The sequence below is a fragment of the Coccomyxa subellipsoidea genome (genome assembly GCF_000258705.1).
Source record: "Coccomyxa subellipsoidea C-169, whole genome shotgun sequence".
Taxonomy (NCBI): Eukaryota; Viridiplantae; Chlorophyta; class Trebouxiophyceae; family Coccomyxaceae; genus Coccomyxa; species Coccomyxa subellipsoidea.
In genome coordinates this window covers 689,372-705,501 of record NW_005178038.1, presented here as the reverse complement: position 1 = coordinate 705,501, position 16,130 = coordinate 689,372, and the positions used below count along the sequence as shown (strand labels likewise).

The window sequence follows — 16,130 nt, the reverse complement described above, 5'->3', positions numbered from 1 at the left end:
CTGCTGTCAAATCACGGCATGGCCTATTTCGAAGTTGTCACAGTGATGTGATTTTGATCCAAAAAGTAGACTCTCATATTCTCACGGTACATGACATCCAAACCCTCCAAAGTTCCAGTGCAACTTGCTCATGCAACAGCTGTCAGGGCCTTGCTGGGCTCATACCACGCTCCAGCCTCCCTGGCAATGAGGCGGGCAGGAGTCACGAACAGATTTGCACAGTCCGATTCACCCAGGAATGCTGGTGCCTCATCTGATCCCGCGCACACAATGGTGCTCCCGCTACCTGCAATTAGTACACACACCATTGGAAGCAGACACTGGATCTGCTATGTAATACCTCCTTTCTCCGTACTCGGGTGATGAGCAGTTTGCCTCGTGCAGGAAGCAGACACTCCTGATGACAGCGAGGCCCAACAAGCACGAGCTTCTGATGCAGCTGTGCGCTTGGAGTAGTCAAAGAGAAGGGCATATGCAGGCAAAGCGAGTGCCGGAGATGGAAGAAAGAGCTGTCTCGCAGGTGAAGAATTACTTGCATCATGCAGGAGTCAGGAGTGGATGCAAGCCACGCACCTGTCATGAAGACAGCAGAGAAGCGCCCGTCGCTATCGGCGATCAGCCGCTGCTTCAGCTGTGCGAGGGATGGCAGCACATCGAATGCTGGCTGCTCCAGATCGTTCACGCACAGCTCTGGATCTATCGCGCCCCTGGCTGCCAGACCCCTGAGCAACTCCAGGGGGTCTGCTGTGCTCCTCCTGGCCAGATCCAGAGATCTGAACACCTCTGGTGTGGACAGCCCCACTGGAGGCTTCACTAGCAGCAGCGGCGTGGTGAGGGGCAGGGGAGGATCCACATCCTCCACAATTTCTCCCCTGTGCATCAGAACACAGACAGTGAGTACTATATTTGCTGGGCAGAGAGTGTCTCCAGGGCACAGTACCGTACATGAGGCTCGCGGCGGAAGCTTGTGATCCGCAAGTTGCGCTAGGAAGGGCTGGGACTGTACTGAGGTGAGGTGTGCATCTCATCCAGCACAGTACACCTTCTCGAGGAGGGCAGAGCATTGCTCCCTCAAGCTTGAAGCACCTTGCCCCTTCGAATTGCATGCAATGACCATTAAGGAAGCAGAAAGCTAGCTGATAGGAGGGGGCATGCCTGCCGGTGCAATAAGCGGCGCCACGAGAGAAGAAGACAGAGATGTCCGATCCGATGGCGCCCGACCAGTCCAGCAGCTGCTCATTGGTGGCCGGCCGCCCACAGAGCTCATTTGCCGCCCAGAGAGTGGTTGCTGCATTCGCGCTGCCACCCCCCAAGCCCGCACCTGCTTGCACCATGCACTCGTCTCAAAAGGTTGACTCATGCCACCATCCATTTGCTAGCACTGTCGGATATGAGGGCCGGTCATGCCTTTGTGTATCGCAACCTTGAGACAGACACATGAAGACTAATCAGCAGTTTTGGGTTGGCACGATGTCAACTTGTGTTACTTGATGCGAAGTGGCGCAGTACCGTGAGGAACCTTCTTGTCCAGGTGGACCTTGAACCGCTGTTGGCTGCCTGTCCTCTCCCTGAAGAGCTTCAGGGCCTGCATGGCCATTCCCACACCTTACAACACATGATGAATTGCTTCAATGCATTCTATTAAGTGTGTGAGAGAATAAATGTGCATGATCCACAGGTCTGTGCCAAGTGGGCACTTACCTTGATCACCAGGTTCGAGCCATCTGTGGGAATGTCAGCCACATTGCAGGTCAGCTGGTCGCTTCCTGAGCCTGAAACTGGCGTAAAATCCATGCTGTCTCCCAAATCTATCACCTGCAGACCAACACGATCCAGGAGATCGTCACAGCAGTGCTGCACAGATGGCCTGGTAAAGAGATTGTACCAGCAGCAAATATATGCACACACGTGTCTTCATTCATGTGGGCAATTTGGTTGCCAGCATCCTTACATGGAATAGAGAAGCAAGGTCGTGGTATCCATCTTCTCTTCGGCGGACAACGCGAAGGAAAAGGTTGATCTGCGCCCAGCACTCCAAACTTGAAAGATGACAATTATAAACAAGGATACCGTCCTCACAAAAATGCTCTCCTTTGTCGGGTTCATGCCAGACTCTCATTTACCTTGGAAGGTGAGAAGAGACTAAGCTTGCTGGAACTGCATTGAGCTGACCGATGGCAACAGCGGTGCCATCGTTTTGTTTGTCTTCTAGTAAAGCTTGGAGTGGCTCTCTCTTGTTTAAGTTTGTGCTGGTTGGAAAAAGAGAAATCCTGATGGGCACAGCTGGTGCTAGAGCTGTTCATTTGCAATTAGAAAGATTTGTAAGCATATATTCAGTCGATTCGATCAATTGTGAGGCAAAATGGGCCAAATTCCTAGCTACTTTTGAAGGATTTTGACGTTTCTGACGTTTGGCATTTCATGATGGATAAGGGATAAGTTGGTGACTCAGCTGCTGGTCACCTTTGCACTCGCAATATATGCATCGCTGCAAAGCTTGTTAATGTCGAAAGGACGCTGAACATCACTCTGTAAGGATGTATGCAGCGATCGATCATCACCTGGCAGGTCGTGTGACTCTAGCAGGGAACAATCAAGCATCACCATGTACTAGACATAGTCCCAGGGCCGGGCGTGCAGCCCATCTGAATGCAGGATCCAGTGTGCAATATAATACATTTGAAAGATTGCCAGAAAAGCGAGGAGTGCAATGCAGAGCAACTGAGCAGCAGGTAATTCAATCGATGCTTATTGCCTTCACAATCAGTAGCAAAGACAAGAGAAGCAAAGCTGACAGACTTCTCTGCAGTGCAGGAGGCTCAACCCGACCAGATAGATGTCTCTGAAATCTTCGTGGACACAGCGTTCCGGTCGACACCATGGGCTCAGGAGAAAGTGGAGAGGGAGAGTTCTCGCACAGCAGCCAGGATCCTGTTTGTCAGCGAGAGCAACGTGTGCAGATCGATCTTGGCAGAGGCAGTCACACGCCAGATCTTGGACGAGCGGGGACTCTCAGAGCAAATACTCTGTGAATCTAAGGGCACCAGGCAAGCATTGTGCCGCCAACCTCTTGCACACTTTGAAATTCATGCCAAGTCCTATTGGATATACCACCCAGCAGTTGCTGACCGCACAGGGATGTGCTGCTGCGGTGCTGTTTGGCTGTCATGCTTCACAATTGCTTTGCTGATGCTACTCTTGCAGGGATTACAATTTGGGTGAAGGTCCGGAAGCAGTGGTGAGCGAGGTGGCTGCTTGGAATGACGTCACTCTTCCAGAGGACTTCAAGGCCCGCCACTTCAGCCCAGAAGAGGACATTGTCCAATTTGATCTTGTGGTGGTCATGGACAAATTCACTGCAGCTGATGTCCTCCGAGAGGTGTGTTGGCCAGTCGTTCTGGCCTGCCTGTTCTTGAATGTGATCTGCTACCATACATATAGAATGAGGCTAGATCAGGTTGTGACAGCCCGGGCCGTTTTGGATCATCATTGTACATATTTGTCCTTATCATTGCGAGTCTGCCAGCATAGAGTGTCACTGGGGTTCATTCAGACCCTGAAGCTCGGATAAACAGTCTTTTGTGTTGAGCTTACAGTGCAGTACTTGGTCAGGTGAGCGTGTTTGACACAATCAACTCAACGGGGAACTACTCGAAAAGGGTGAGGCGGCTGGGCGAGTTCCACCCCGAGCTTGCTAAAATAATGACCCCGGACGGCCAGGACATCGATGACCCCCTCTATGGCAACAAAGGCGGCGCCACAGAAAAGGTGTCGCCTTCATCTGAGCACATCTTCCCCTATAATGTTGCTTGCCTGTCGGATCGGCAGGCAGCACAGTACCAACCGCACACTTGGCACTGCTGAATTGCGCATACTTCTCAATGTGAAGTAATGTCCCCTCTCCTTAATTACATTGTGTTAGCTGCATGATCAGGCGTACGCAGGGAACCTTCACCCTGAGCAAATGTGTAGCAAGCTTGGGCATCTGTTGCTCAATCGTAAGTGGCTCTGCGTGCAATGCTGCAAATGTGGGCTTCCAAGGCCGCGAGCACTCACTGGAGACGCTTCTTCAGATGGGCTTCCGTGAGGGTGAAAGAGTATCTATCCTGCAGCGCAAGGGACGATAATGGTCAAATCGCATGCTGCTTTAACAAACCGTCACCTCACAGGTATTGGATGCTGCGCAGGAGGCAGTGGAAGCTGCGCTGGTCACGCTGCGCGAGGCATGTGAGGGATTAGTGGACTGGCTGGAGCAGCTGAAGGGGGCCCTGCAAGAGGGAGAGAGCCTGCGCGCAGCTGTCAACCGAGCCGTGCGCGAAATGAATGAGCTCGAGTGGCTTGTGCCCCCGATGCTGCAGAACCGCTGAGATCATGGTCGATATTTTCTTCATCATGGATGAACTTATTGTCTGCTGCATTCAAAGCCTTGTTGAGAACGGATGGAACATTCTTCTGATTAATTCTTGATAAAGATCTGGATCAAAGACCGCGGTCTGCAGCATGTACGCAAAAGGAACATAAACGGATTGCTGGGTCGCCTAAACATTTTGTAGCAGTGTGGATGCGTGGAAATATGCTGAAACGCTGGGAATGCATTATATTACACACATCACCTGATTTGCCCAAACAAAATTATCGAAGTGCCCTACCGTTTCAAGTCTTGAAAAGCCTATAAATTCATTCCCTTTGTCATGCCTCATCAGCTTGCAGGCTCTCTTCCAGGTATGAATACTCTACTTCAACCCATAGCAACCTCTCATCACCATAGACAATTGTCCTTCATAAGAAATATCCTGCTCTGAGCCACCCCAGAAATTTTAAATTGAGCGTGCCTCAACAAAAGGAAAAAAAAGACACTCGTCTCTGCAGCTGACCACTGAGCTTATAAGGTCCATAGCACACTGTACAGTCCACAGCACATGTGACAATCAGTAAGGAATATATGTTGTCGCCAAGCATGATCATCACCATCTGTGTTTGCCCAGCCGGCCAACTGGATACTTTTGGCAGGCACAATGCAGCCAGCTGCCATCCTCCTGCTCCAGGCAGAGCCTATACTAGCAGGATAAAAGAACTGATAGTGTCCATGTGCAATCATTTAACACAGCTATCTACCAGGTGACAAAGCAATATATATGGGTTTGCCCATCTGGTCCAATTCATTCTTGCCAAGAATCAATCAAGGCGGGGCTGTCTGAAAGATGAGCACCCAGATCTGGTTGCGCAGCTGCACCTCACATATATGATGCTAAGCATCAAAGACCAGGAACCTCCTGGCCCACCCAGAATCCTTCAGCCCACTCAGGAGAGGCCATGCGCGACTGCAGCTTCAAGATGAGTCAGCGGCGCGCGTGGCGGCGCGACCGGCCGCTGCGGCGGCCGCCGGCCGGCACGGCCGGCACTTCCGGCACCGGCGTCGTCTCGGTGGCCGGAGCCGCGGCCGCTGGTGTCGTCCCGCTCAGAGGCGCGTCGGCCGCAAGGGTGGTTGATATTTCAGGCGCGTCGGCAGGGACTGTGGTTGCTGTTGTGGGTGCGTCAGCGACTGGTGTGGTCACCACCGGTGTGAGGGCGGGGCTGGTTGTGCCGCTGACGCCGCTCACTCCGCTGACGGTTGTCACTGGTGTGGGGCTGGGTGTCTTGGGAGCCGGCACAACCACCACCTGCATGCATGCGAGGCGGCCTTGTGGCTTGTTGAGAAAACAATAACGGAGAGCTATAACACATAACTCTGGACCTGTTGGATTATATAATCTGGCCATATGAAAAAAACGGGTGATGGGTTCTTCAATTTCGTCTGGATGCCAAAAAACGCGTTGCTATTTTTTTCTTTAAGTACAAGGAGGCCTTGGATCTAACTGCAAACTAAGCATTGCTCAGGACAGCAGTGGGGTATAGCTGACGTGAACCCTTATGTGATCGCTGACAGGACACAGCCATCTTGCCAGCCTTCCTCCAAAGTGGCCTGAAGAAATGCGTGCGTGTTTAGATGCACCCAGTAAAATGTAGCCAGCTCAAGACACTCCCCAGGAGCATGCAGGGACTGCCAGTGCGCGTGTATCGATTACGTCAGCGATTATGTCAGCGCAAGCTGAAAGAAAGAGCGGTGCTCACCTTCTTGGCGGGGGGCGGTGGCGAGTGCGGCACGATGATAATAATCTTCTCGGGCGGCGGCGGAGGTGGCGAGTAGATCTTCTTGATCAGGATGATCTTGGTTGGTGGCGGCGGAGAGGGCGCCTCCTTCTTCACCACAATCTTGGGTGCTGCGCACACAGCCTAGACAAGTCAGCTCGCCGCTCCAATTTGATGCCAAAAAAATAGAGTCCCAACAGCGCCTGACTCAGCCTGTGCTAAGGAACAAACTTTTGCTTCAAGGTGCAATACGGAGCTCCGCTCATGGACTAAGGTGCCACAGACTTTGTCAAGGTCTACTCAGATGCACAGAGTTCGTTTGTTCACATGCTTACAGGCAGCTTCCTAGTTTACAATTTGGTTTAGACTACTAGATCCATTGCAGGAAAAGTGCTGCTGGGATGAGAAGGGCCGTCCTCAGTAATGCAGGAGGTACAAAACGGAAGGGGAGTATATTATGGTCATGTCGGCAGGGTACTCACTGGGAGTGGGTGATTTTTTGACGACCACTTCTGGCGGAGGAGATTTCTTCTTAGTAACAACCACAGTCTTGGAGGGCGCGGCTGGCGGATCCGACGGGGGTGGATCTGAGGGGGGTGGATCCGAGGGAGGTGGATCTGAGGGGGAGGCGGGTGGATCGGATGGGGATGCGGGTGGATCAGACGGGGTGGCTGGCGGGTCTGACGATGACGTGGAGTCACCTGCAAGCCATCAAAACGTTAGATGTGGCTTGTGATAGATTTTAAGGAGCGGCTGCCTAAGCAGTTTGAGCACCAGGTCGCCAGAGGATTCTACATGCCTTTTTTGGGACATGCAAACTTCTGAGAAGCACAATGGCCATGTCAAGCAATTATACAGTCTCCCTGCCATGGCAGGCATCAACCTTGCAGAGCACTGATGCAAATCCTGGACATTCAGGTGAGGTTGTGGACAAATCTCACTGGATCTGCAAGCTGCAGAGCACGAAATATCTCCTCTCCTCCACATCTTTTTAGAAGCTTGAAAGGCCCCAATACTCAAGAGAGCCCAGTTGCATTCAAGAGAGCCCAGTTGCACTCTTGAGGCTGGTACTTCCAGGCAGTACAGTCACTGGCACTATGCAGACTGATAGTTCCAAACCCCAAACTGCTTCCATGTCACACAAATACTTAAGGGTTGAGCACACCTCCAGCCGCCGCGGATGTTGATGTGGAAGCTGAAGTGGAGCCCTCCGAGGCAGCGGCAGCGCCGGCGGCCGCCGCGGCCGAGTTGGTGCCGACGGAAGTTGACACAGTAGTTGAAGTGGAGGGGGTGTCTGATGAAGAAGCAGGGGTTGATGACGAAGAAGCAGGGGTGTCCGATGACGAGGACGGCGTGGAGCCAGAGGAGCTGCAAATGACACCACAGAAATTTACTGATGTTATCACAGTAAAAACACGCTTCTGCTGCCAAGAGGCAAGGCATGTCCTGCAGACAAGCTGCAGGCAAAGTCTGCCACGATATTGCCCCCGCGTTGGCCTCGCCGGATCCAATCAAGACTTGATCAACCGTGGGCACGGTGCTCACTAATTGCACCGCCTCCGCCAGCCGGGGCCACACCAGGTACTGGTCATTTATTATGGAGTTATAAATAGACAAGCACAATACCAACCATTGGTCATGCATCACTGAGCTGGAAGTGGCAGCACACTACTATAACTGATCACAATCCACTGAGCTGCAAATGGCATCAGACGATTCTCTGAGCATCACTCAATAAATGGGCACATTTGACGCTACTTCCAGCCGTGATCAGTGCTCATTGAGCTGCGCAGCATGCATGCAAATGACACTGCGACAATCACATCCATGATCCCGTATAAACACGTTTCTAGTGTACTTGGCCAGTGCAAATATGCGCATCAGCCTGCCAGGTTCAGCCAATGATGCAAATGGGCAGGCTTAACCTTGACATTTTACCAAGCAGAACAACAGCACGCGTAGCAATGTAATACCGCCCAAGATACTTGAGCGCCCACTGCGGTGCAGAGCAGTAGGACGATGGTTGTCTCCTGCAAAAGTGAATGAAGGAATGTACCTGGATTTGTCGGCGGTGACGGATAAAGAACCTGAGCCTGACCCCTTCGAACTGGTGACACCCCCGCCACCGCTGAAACTGAATTGCTGCAGCATAGCACATCACATTCAACTGTGATCCCTCCATCTTTAACTCTAGATTGGTGCAGACTCAATGAAGGGTGGGCAGCAGGAGCACAACGGGCTAAGCTCCAACTTGTGCTGCTGATGCATGGTAAGCGAGCTTGCTGCAGGGCATGATCTTCTCGTATGTCACTGCCTTCTTGAGCACTGATGGTCGAGGTGGTCGCTCAAGAAGCCAGTGATGTCAACATCAGAGGTGGAAACGATCGTGCTGCACGCACCAACAGATTGCGAAGAGGTGTCCACAGCGTAGGCTCATCTTCAGGCTCGTTCGTGCCCTCACCAAGCTGGAGAGGCTGCTGTCCTATCGCCTGATTGATCTCGTTCCCTGGTAGCAGCGCAAACCATCAAGAAAAAGCACTGCAGTGCGCGAACAGAACAACACACAGCAGAATAGGTCGGAAAATTTCTGCTTATATGATTCCTTTTGGATCCTCTAGAAACCTCGACAGGGATGGCAATCCTCAGCCGCCTTTGCAATAGAAACACGTTCAGCGTCGTTCTGACGGCCGATCACATGGCAATCCCAGTCCAAGAAAGCAAGAGAAGCAACCCATCGCTGGTGCCCCAGCACGCTCAGCCGAAGGCCCTGATCGGCGCCTCTGGAATAGAGCACTCGCCCATGAACAGCAGTCGCCCTGATTGCATGGATGAAAAATGGCGAAACACGAGACGTGCGCACCTGCAAACACGGCCAGGAGCAGGCACGCCAAAGCGGCGTGTCGCCTCATGCTTCCTAGACTTGCCTCGACCACCTATCTGTCGTGAGATGTCCACGACTTGTTAAAGAGAAGGTGAATGGCACACCAACAGCGATTCAATACTAATCCCACAATGTCTGCATGCGGTCGCCCTGCTTTCTTTGGGAAGGATCGCCACGTGTAGGGCCTGAACCAATTTTGTGTATGTCTGGGGGTCAGACTCCTGCAGGAGTGGCAGATTTTGAGATTTCCCATCGATGCATGTGACCCACGGGGTTGTGCACCTTGGCTGGACAGTATCTAAGACAGGCAGGCTTGCCATCTTCTGGGAGTAATGTTGCTACAAGCATGCATGCTAGTAGCAAGGATGACGTCAGTCGACTACATGGGCAATTGCAAGTCACGTTAACAGCATTACACACAGCAAGCTTGCAATTCTACAAGCTTGCGGGCAATTCCCATGGCTGCAGCTGCACAGTAGGGTCTAATCAAAATTGCACATGTACAGATCCAGACACCTCTATTCAAGTGTTTTATTATTCTTAATGACAGACTGATGATGTTGACATCAACAACTTGAGCACTTCTATTCTACAGACTGATGCATGCGTTTTGGTTGGAAGACAAGCCGGACCCCAGTGGCCTTAGCACAAGAAAGCCAGAGGTGAAAAGCTCTAGCTAGGGACTGGCAGTTGGCAGCTGTCCAGCTGCGCTGTGTGCCTACCGGACATCAAAAATGAATCCATCAGATAGGAACTCCGAGATCTCTCGCTGACTGATCAGCAAATCGCACCTGCAAATGCAGCAACTGGTGGAGGAAGAGCAAGAATCGAGAAGACTGGAAAGCTATATTTAGTCCTTTACGCTTTGACGTACCAAGTTCTTTAGGATTCAAAAACGTGTAATCATAATAATAATAATAATAATAATAATAATAATAATAATAATAATAATAATAATAATAATAATAATAATAATAATAATAATAATAATAATAATAATAGAAACAACAACAACTTCAACAACAATAATAATAATAATAATGAATGCAGCAATACTCAGAAGTCCAGTTGCACCGCCACGTACTCATTGCAGCCGTCACAGCAGAGGTCAAGATAATGCATTAGAAAGGAGGCCTGCACACGACCGTGTACTTGGATAGAAGTTGTGGCGGAACAGATGCTCACCCCAGGCTGGCATCTGTGACGCCTACAGTCACGTGCATCTTCTTGCCTGCGTGGCACAACACCAAAACATCAGATTCTTCCTGGCAACAGTCACAGCCGCTGCAGATCCATTCAATTGCGCGGATTTTGGTGGCCCGGGCATGGTTGAAGACTGAGCATAAGTCAAAGTGCATGAGTCATCAGAACCTTATATAGAGTTCAGATCAATTTTTCAAAACCTCTTGTGTTCTGTCCAAGTTGTACAGAGAGACACCGTAGTTTTGTGCTGTGCAAAAGAGCTGCGCTGTGCAGCTCTTGGCAACGGAGCCGTTCTGTTCAGGGCTCACCTCGCAGCTCATAGGTGAGGTTCATGAGAGGGATCTTCTCTGTGGCGCCTGCCACCACTCCACGTACTGTTGTGCTCCGCCTGCCTGCCTGTGTGGGCCAGCCGGACTCGTCCAGTAGACCCAGCTGCCTTGCCAGCGCCCGCTTGATAAGTGTGCAGCCACCATTCCCTGCAGGAACAACCACAAATTGTGGTGAACATGAATGCAGAGGAAATATATGCAGATATCAAGGGCGAGTGAGTGCCAGAAGAAGAACAGAGGGCTGCCTCAGACGAAGTTCACACAATGTTCTGAAGGCTGTCCATATATTCTCCATAAGACAGCTTCAGCTGACCTTTCAAGGAGGACAGGGCACATTCTGCAGGCTTTGGTGCACCTCCAATCAGGCAGTACCTTTGCTACCAAACCCGCCGATTGCACATTTTTCTGCAAGACATTCATGCTGAACAAGCAACCAGATATCGTCATGCAGATGTTGTCAAGTATGCAAGGCCTATCACAGGGGACAGTGCCTCGTCAGGAAGGGAAAACTGACTTCTGAGGTCTTGCACATTCCGTGATGACACAGCACAAATGAGTAAGCTGCGCACCGCTGTCTAGGAGGGCGTGCGCAGGGTGGCGGATCAGCCCGACGTCCAGCACATGCACGGTCTCGTTCAGGCGCAGGCGCATGTCCGGCGCTGCGTTCGGGTCCGGCACATACGCGCCCTCACCCCCAAACATCCAGTTGCTGCTGCTGGCGGAGGCAGCGCGGCCAGCCGTGCCTCCCCAGTTCCTCTCGCGTAGCCCCAGCTGCCTTGGAGGCCTACAACGCAACAAAGTGACTGCCACATCCCTTTGCACTATTGAGGAAGAGAATACACATGTTTTGCCTGGATCAATCGCATCCATGCAAACCAAAGAGTGCTCTATGATACCGGTAAACAAGGCGCTGCACTATTTTGAGCTAGATTGAAGTTATCAAAGCAGAATCAAACAAGACCCTGAGATGTTCAAAGCGCTGCAATACTACTAAATAGATCCAAGGCATCAATGCAAAATCAAGAAGTGCTGCACAAAGTGTGCTGAGGCAAAGTCTGAGCTGCCGACTGAATACCGCTGCATTGCTCTCACCTGCACAGGGGCTGCACTCTCCCAGAAGTGCTAGCAACTGCTGGTGCCGGCGCTGTTGAGCCCCTGTGCGCATTGCAGCTGCGCTTTGGCTGTGGTTGAGCATCCTCGGCATCACTGTCGCAAAGGTCAACCACCTCATTTTCCTGTAGGACAGAAAGCATGGATCTCCTCGGCTCCCCGATATTTTCTTTCAGCCAAACAAAACCCGCAAATCTCGGTTGGTACAGCTATTTGACAGTAGTCGATTGCCCAACGCACCTCTGCTGCCCCTTTTTGGTTGCTCATGTGCTGCTGAGCATCTGCAGCAGCCGTGCGGCCGTTCACGCCAATCCTTGCCGGGCCTGGCGCATCCCTTCCTTCTTCAGCGTCGGCCTGTTGTGCCTCCAGCTTTTCCATAAGAGCGTTGATTGCTGCCTCATCCTGTATGCTTTGCAGGTGCTCCACAGCATCCTCGTAGGTGCCTCGAGGAGCCCTGGCAAAGACTCCAAGGCCATCCAGGTCAGGGTCGTGCTCCTCCTCCTCCTGTGGGCCTCCCCCAAGCAGGCTGCGAGAAGGCCCCTGGAAGGACCTCTTCGGCTCTGGATCCGCCTCTGCAAGGCATCCAAAAAGAAATCGCAGCTTCCAAATATATTGTTGTTGTCTGTCTTCTCAACCTAATAAGACAATCAAAGCACAGAGCAGTGCAGGAGCCAGAACCTGAAGCACAAGTTCTACAAAGATCAATCGCAACACCTTGTTGGCCGCCTTCTCGTCCTCTTCCCCTGCCTCGGCCTCGCCCTCTACCGCGCCTGGCCCTTCCTCGGCCTCGGAGTTGCGCCAAGGTGACGATGGGCATGTTCTGACACTTAGGATTGAGCGAGCTCTATGCTCATGGCTTTCGAGCCCTGCCAAAACGCGCATATACTATATCAGAAGAGCTATATCTATCGAAGCCTGATAGATCGAATATATCGAAGCCTGAGAGATGCGCCATATGTGTCTCACACACCCATCGAGGCAAACCTTGTACTGGGTAGTGACGCAGTAAATTGAAACACCTTCACGCGATGGATCTGGAAACACCTCAAAGATACAGCTGAGAATCTGCGATGTATTCCTGTCCTAAAGATTTGGCATAGAATACAGCGCCAAGCATGCAGCTGCTGCTGCGCATGCTTTGTCCCTGCCGTTCCCTCCTCTCCCTGTTGCCAACTCACTGACCCGCTCTGCGCATCAACGATGCTTGCGCGTTACTGAAGCGGACATGCATCTAACATTCCTGTAACGTATGTGGTTGCTTGCCGCTAGAGCAGCAGAGAGGGTGTCCAAGCAAATTAGGTCTAGACAGGGAGTGCTGAAGCTCTGTGCGATGGTCACCACACAGGCGCCTCTGGCTGTGCCAGATAAATTGCAAATGTATGTAGATACTGTCACAATCCCAGAGGATCCTCAGAGCAATGGATCGGCTAAGATCATCAACACTAAGCAGGTGAGGGGCAACACTGCAACCTCTGAGTGTGATCTTGCTTCAGGAAGTGATACTTTCACGTACTTTGTCAATGTGTAATGCTCCTTCTGCTTGCAATGATTAGAATTACACAGTGCATCTATAATATATTTGATGGCCCTCTTTGAAATCCTGTTTGAAGGTGTTGATTGTTTGCAACACAGGATTTTATGAAGGTATACACAGTGCTGACGGATGAGCTGGTCGCTGATGAGCTGATTGCTGGCCAACCGTCCTTCTCAGCGGATTACATGCGCAGGGTAATTGCTTCTTTGACCGCGCTCTCTGTAATGGGCAAATGAACAAGTCAACGCTCTGCTTGACAGCAGATTAATACTGATATCAATTGGGATACTCACTTGCAGATGCTGGACTACAATGTTCCAGGAGGCAAGCTGAACCGAGGGTTAGCCGTGGGGGACATCCTGGGACACCTACAAAAGGACGAGGCAAGACCCCTCAACAGCACTGAAATGGTTTTCATAGACGCTCCTTGACCCTTCATCTGCTTAAGTTTGCTGCGTAATTAAACTGCTTCATGTGCTTCTGATCCGTCATTTGTTGGGTGCAGGTGACAGAACAGCAAATGTTTGAGGCAAATGTTCTGGGGTGGTGCATCGAGTGGGTGAGCATCTCTTTATCATGCTGACTGTCTTGATACCACAGGCACTTCCACCATGCTCAATTTTGACGGCTTAACAATCTGACTATCTCAAATCCTCTCTATGCAGTTGCAAGCTTTCTTCCTGGTGGCAGACGACATCATGGACAACTCCATCACTCGAAGGGGGCAGCCCTGTTGGTACAGAGCCGAGGGGGTGCGCCTGCTCGCCTCCATCAGCCCATATTGACAGTGCCTTTATACATCCTTTTGCTTTGTGTGCATGGAAACCTGGACACCGCCAAGTGCCGCTGATGATCTGTCAGTGCTTGGTGCTTCTTGGGCTGGCCGGCGGGCACAAGCAGGTTCATAGTTCAGGGTGTTTCATGGGCAGGTTGGGTTGGTGGCATGCAATGACTACATCATTCTGGAGTCCTGCATCTATCGCATTTTGAAGAAGCACTTTGGGCAGAAGCCCTACTACGGCCTGCTCCTAGACTTCTTCCACGAGGTGCAACCCCCTCCCATTGCACTCCCAAGCTGCTACCTTCTTAGAATTTGCAGCCCATGCGAGATCAGGAAACACCGTATTGCTTGCCTGAGATTCCAGTATCGAGTCACACCTCTGAGACGCATGAATGACACTTGTATTCTGTATGCAGACCACGCATCAGACAGCCCATGGGCAGCTCCTGGATATCACCACAGCGCCCATTGGCACAGTGGATCTGTCCAAGTACACCGAGGAGACCTACCTTCGAATTGTCACCTTCAAGACAGCTTTCTATTCTTTCTACCTGCCTGTCGTCTGCGGCCTGCTTGTTGGGGGCACCAACAGCGAGGCTGCTTTCAACACAGCCAAGGACATCTGCATCCAGATGGGCCAGTACTTCCAGGTGTGCATGCAATTAGTGTTGCCTTGTAAATGCCCTACTGCATTATTACTGCTACTCTGGATGTGATGTAGGTTTCAAACATGTTCAGGCAGTCAAATTGTGATTTTCTGCTTGACCGACCTTGAAGCATGAGGGATTTGCACCCCGCGAGAAAAAGCAATCCTGCTTGACACAGACTTGTTGTGTCACAGATCCAGGATGACTATCTGGACTGCTATGGCGACCCAGAGGTGATCGGCAAAGTGGGCACTGACATCCAGGACAACAAGTGTTCGTGGCTTGTGGTGCAGGCCCTTAAAAGAGCCAGTGCGGCCCAGCTTGAGGTCATAAAGGTGTGACCTTCCTCCATCTTGTTGCATGAAGTCCCTACTTCTGCCAACTTTTCAAGTTCTGCTAGGGTATACTATAATGCTCTCCTCCTCTGGCACTTCCCTTTGTTGAAGATTCTACATCTTGCTGCAGTGGCTGTGTGCCTGAGGGGAGACAACTGTCTTTGGCGCAGGAGCACTATGGCAGAGACAATGAAGAGTCCATTCAGAGGATTAAGGAAGTCTTTGTCGAGTTGGAGTTGGAGCGGGTGTTCAAGGAGTATGAGCAGGCCAGCTATGAGAAGCTTAGCGCAGAGATCTCCACGCAGAAGGAGCTGCCTGCAGAGGTCTTCACGGCGCTGTTAAAAAAGATCTACAAGCGACAAAAGTAAGAATAATTACCATGCCATGACTGAAGCGTGTGTGCTATTTGTTGAGAATTGAGAGCGCTGCATCAGTGAGCCGTATTTGATTACAACACTACTAGTAACTAGATAAATCCCTGGAAATCATGGTGCAATTCTGCCTACTGGCACACTTTCAGCAGAGCGACGCCTCAAATTTTTGCTTCTGCACCTCTTTGATTGGGCAGAGCTCAAGCAGGTGACTAAATAAAGCACATGATCAATTTGAAGATCCTGTTCTGAGTACTGGAGTATGTCTTCTTTGGAGCCCGCAGTGTGATCATAGCTTGTCACAGCACCATGCCTGATCATGATATGGCGCATGTGTTCTCAGAGATACTTTGGATCCTCCCGTGGGTATATATCATAGCATGATGCTGAATTCACGTTGTCATTTACACGCGCACACTGGTTGCTGCCATGCATGGCTAATCTATTCCATGGAGTTGTCCTCCCTGCTGAAGTTCAGGTCTAAACAGTTTGGCGCAGAGTGCTCCCTATTGTAAGTGGACTGAGTAAATCGGTACAGATTACGTAAAGTGTGTCACACGGTCATGCGCATGGCATATGCCAAGGAGGCGAAGCAAAAGCATTCCTCGCACCCACACCCTGGCAGCCTCTGGTCCATCAGATCAGGGGCGCTGTCGAAAGGTTGAAAAGGGGAAGGATGATGGTATTACACGATTGCAAGAAGTCCTCCACCGCAACCGTCTTGCTCAGTAGCCTTGCACTCAAATACACGATCAAGGCTCGAGCCTATCTTGGCTTCATGAAGGGGCAGAGAAGCCACCTGAGGCAATC

General features: G+C 51.2%; 5 protein-coding genes across 5 annotated transcripts; 2 read left to right on the top strand and 3 right to left on the bottom strand.

Annotated features, from left to right (window-relative positions):
• Window positions 1-128: 128 nt before the first annotated feature.
• Window positions 129-2,193, bottom strand: COCSUDRAFT_35952 (4-diphosphocytidyl-2-C-methyl-D-erythritol kinase; the record flags this gene model as incomplete). The annotated part of the gene is made up of 7 exons (XM_005648997.1): window positions 129-286; window positions 574-872; window positions 1,156-1,321; window positions 1,510-1,585; window positions 1,702-1,815; window positions 1,952-2,020; window positions 2,173-2,193. The coding sequence occupies 7 exons, from the start codon at window positions 2,191-2,193 to the stop codon at window positions 129-131; spliced, it is 903 nt and encodes a 300-aa protein (XP_005649054.1).
• A 348-nt stretch (window positions 2,194-2,541) lies between these two features.
• On the top strand, window positions 2,542-4,367 carry COCSUDRAFT_61938 (hypothetical protein; the record flags this gene model as incomplete). The annotated part of the gene is made up of 5 exons (XM_005648996.1): window positions 2,542-2,568; window positions 2,815-2,954; window positions 3,205-3,379; window positions 3,613-3,768; window positions 4,188-4,367. The coding sequence occupies 5 exons, from the start codon at window positions 2,542-2,544 to the stop codon at window positions 4,365-4,367; spliced, it is 678 nt and encodes a 225-aa protein (XP_005649053.1).
• A 972-nt stretch (window positions 4,368-5,339) lies between these two features.
• COCSUDRAFT_40887 (hypothetical protein) lies at window positions 5,340-9,038 on the bottom strand (the record flags this gene model as incomplete). Its single annotated transcript, XM_005648995.1, has 7 exons — window positions 5,340-5,660; window positions 6,112-6,260; window positions 6,612-6,830; window positions 7,295-7,497; window positions 8,186-8,271; window positions 8,529-8,635; window positions 8,990-9,038. The coding sequence occupies 7 exons, from the start codon at window positions 9,036-9,038 to the stop codon at window positions 5,340-5,342; spliced, it is 1,134 nt and encodes a 377-aa protein (XP_005649052.1).
• Window positions 9,039-9,899: 861 nt separating this feature from the next.
• COCSUDRAFT_61936 (hypothetical protein) lies at window positions 9,900-12,626 on the bottom strand (the record flags this gene model as incomplete). The annotated part of the gene is made up of 8 exons (XM_005648994.1): window positions 9,900-10,065; window positions 10,196-10,241; window positions 10,522-10,689; window positions 11,112-11,326; window positions 11,635-11,777; window positions 11,893-12,222; window positions 12,367-12,438; window positions 12,621-12,626. 8 exons carry the CDS (start codon window positions 12,624-12,626, stop codon window positions 9,900-9,902), a joined length of 1,146 nt encoding a protein of 381 aa, XP_005649051.1.
• Window positions 12,627-13,281: 655 nt separating this feature from the next.
• On the top strand, window positions 13,282-15,860 carry COCSUDRAFT_22862 (farnesyl diphosphate synthase). The gene is made up of 8 exons (XM_005648993.1): window positions 13,282-13,380; window positions 13,486-13,596; window positions 13,704-13,745; window positions 13,852-13,938; window positions 14,116-14,232; window positions 14,384-14,617; window positions 14,809-14,949; window positions 15,120-15,860. Exons 1-8 carry the CDS (start codon window positions 13,291-13,293, stop codon window positions 15,315-15,317), a joined length of 1,020 nt encoding a protein of 339 aa, XP_005649050.1. The 5' UTR covers window positions 13,282-13,290; the 3' UTR covers window positions 15,318-15,860.
• The last annotated feature ends 270 nt before the right edge of the window (window positions 15,861-16,130 follow it).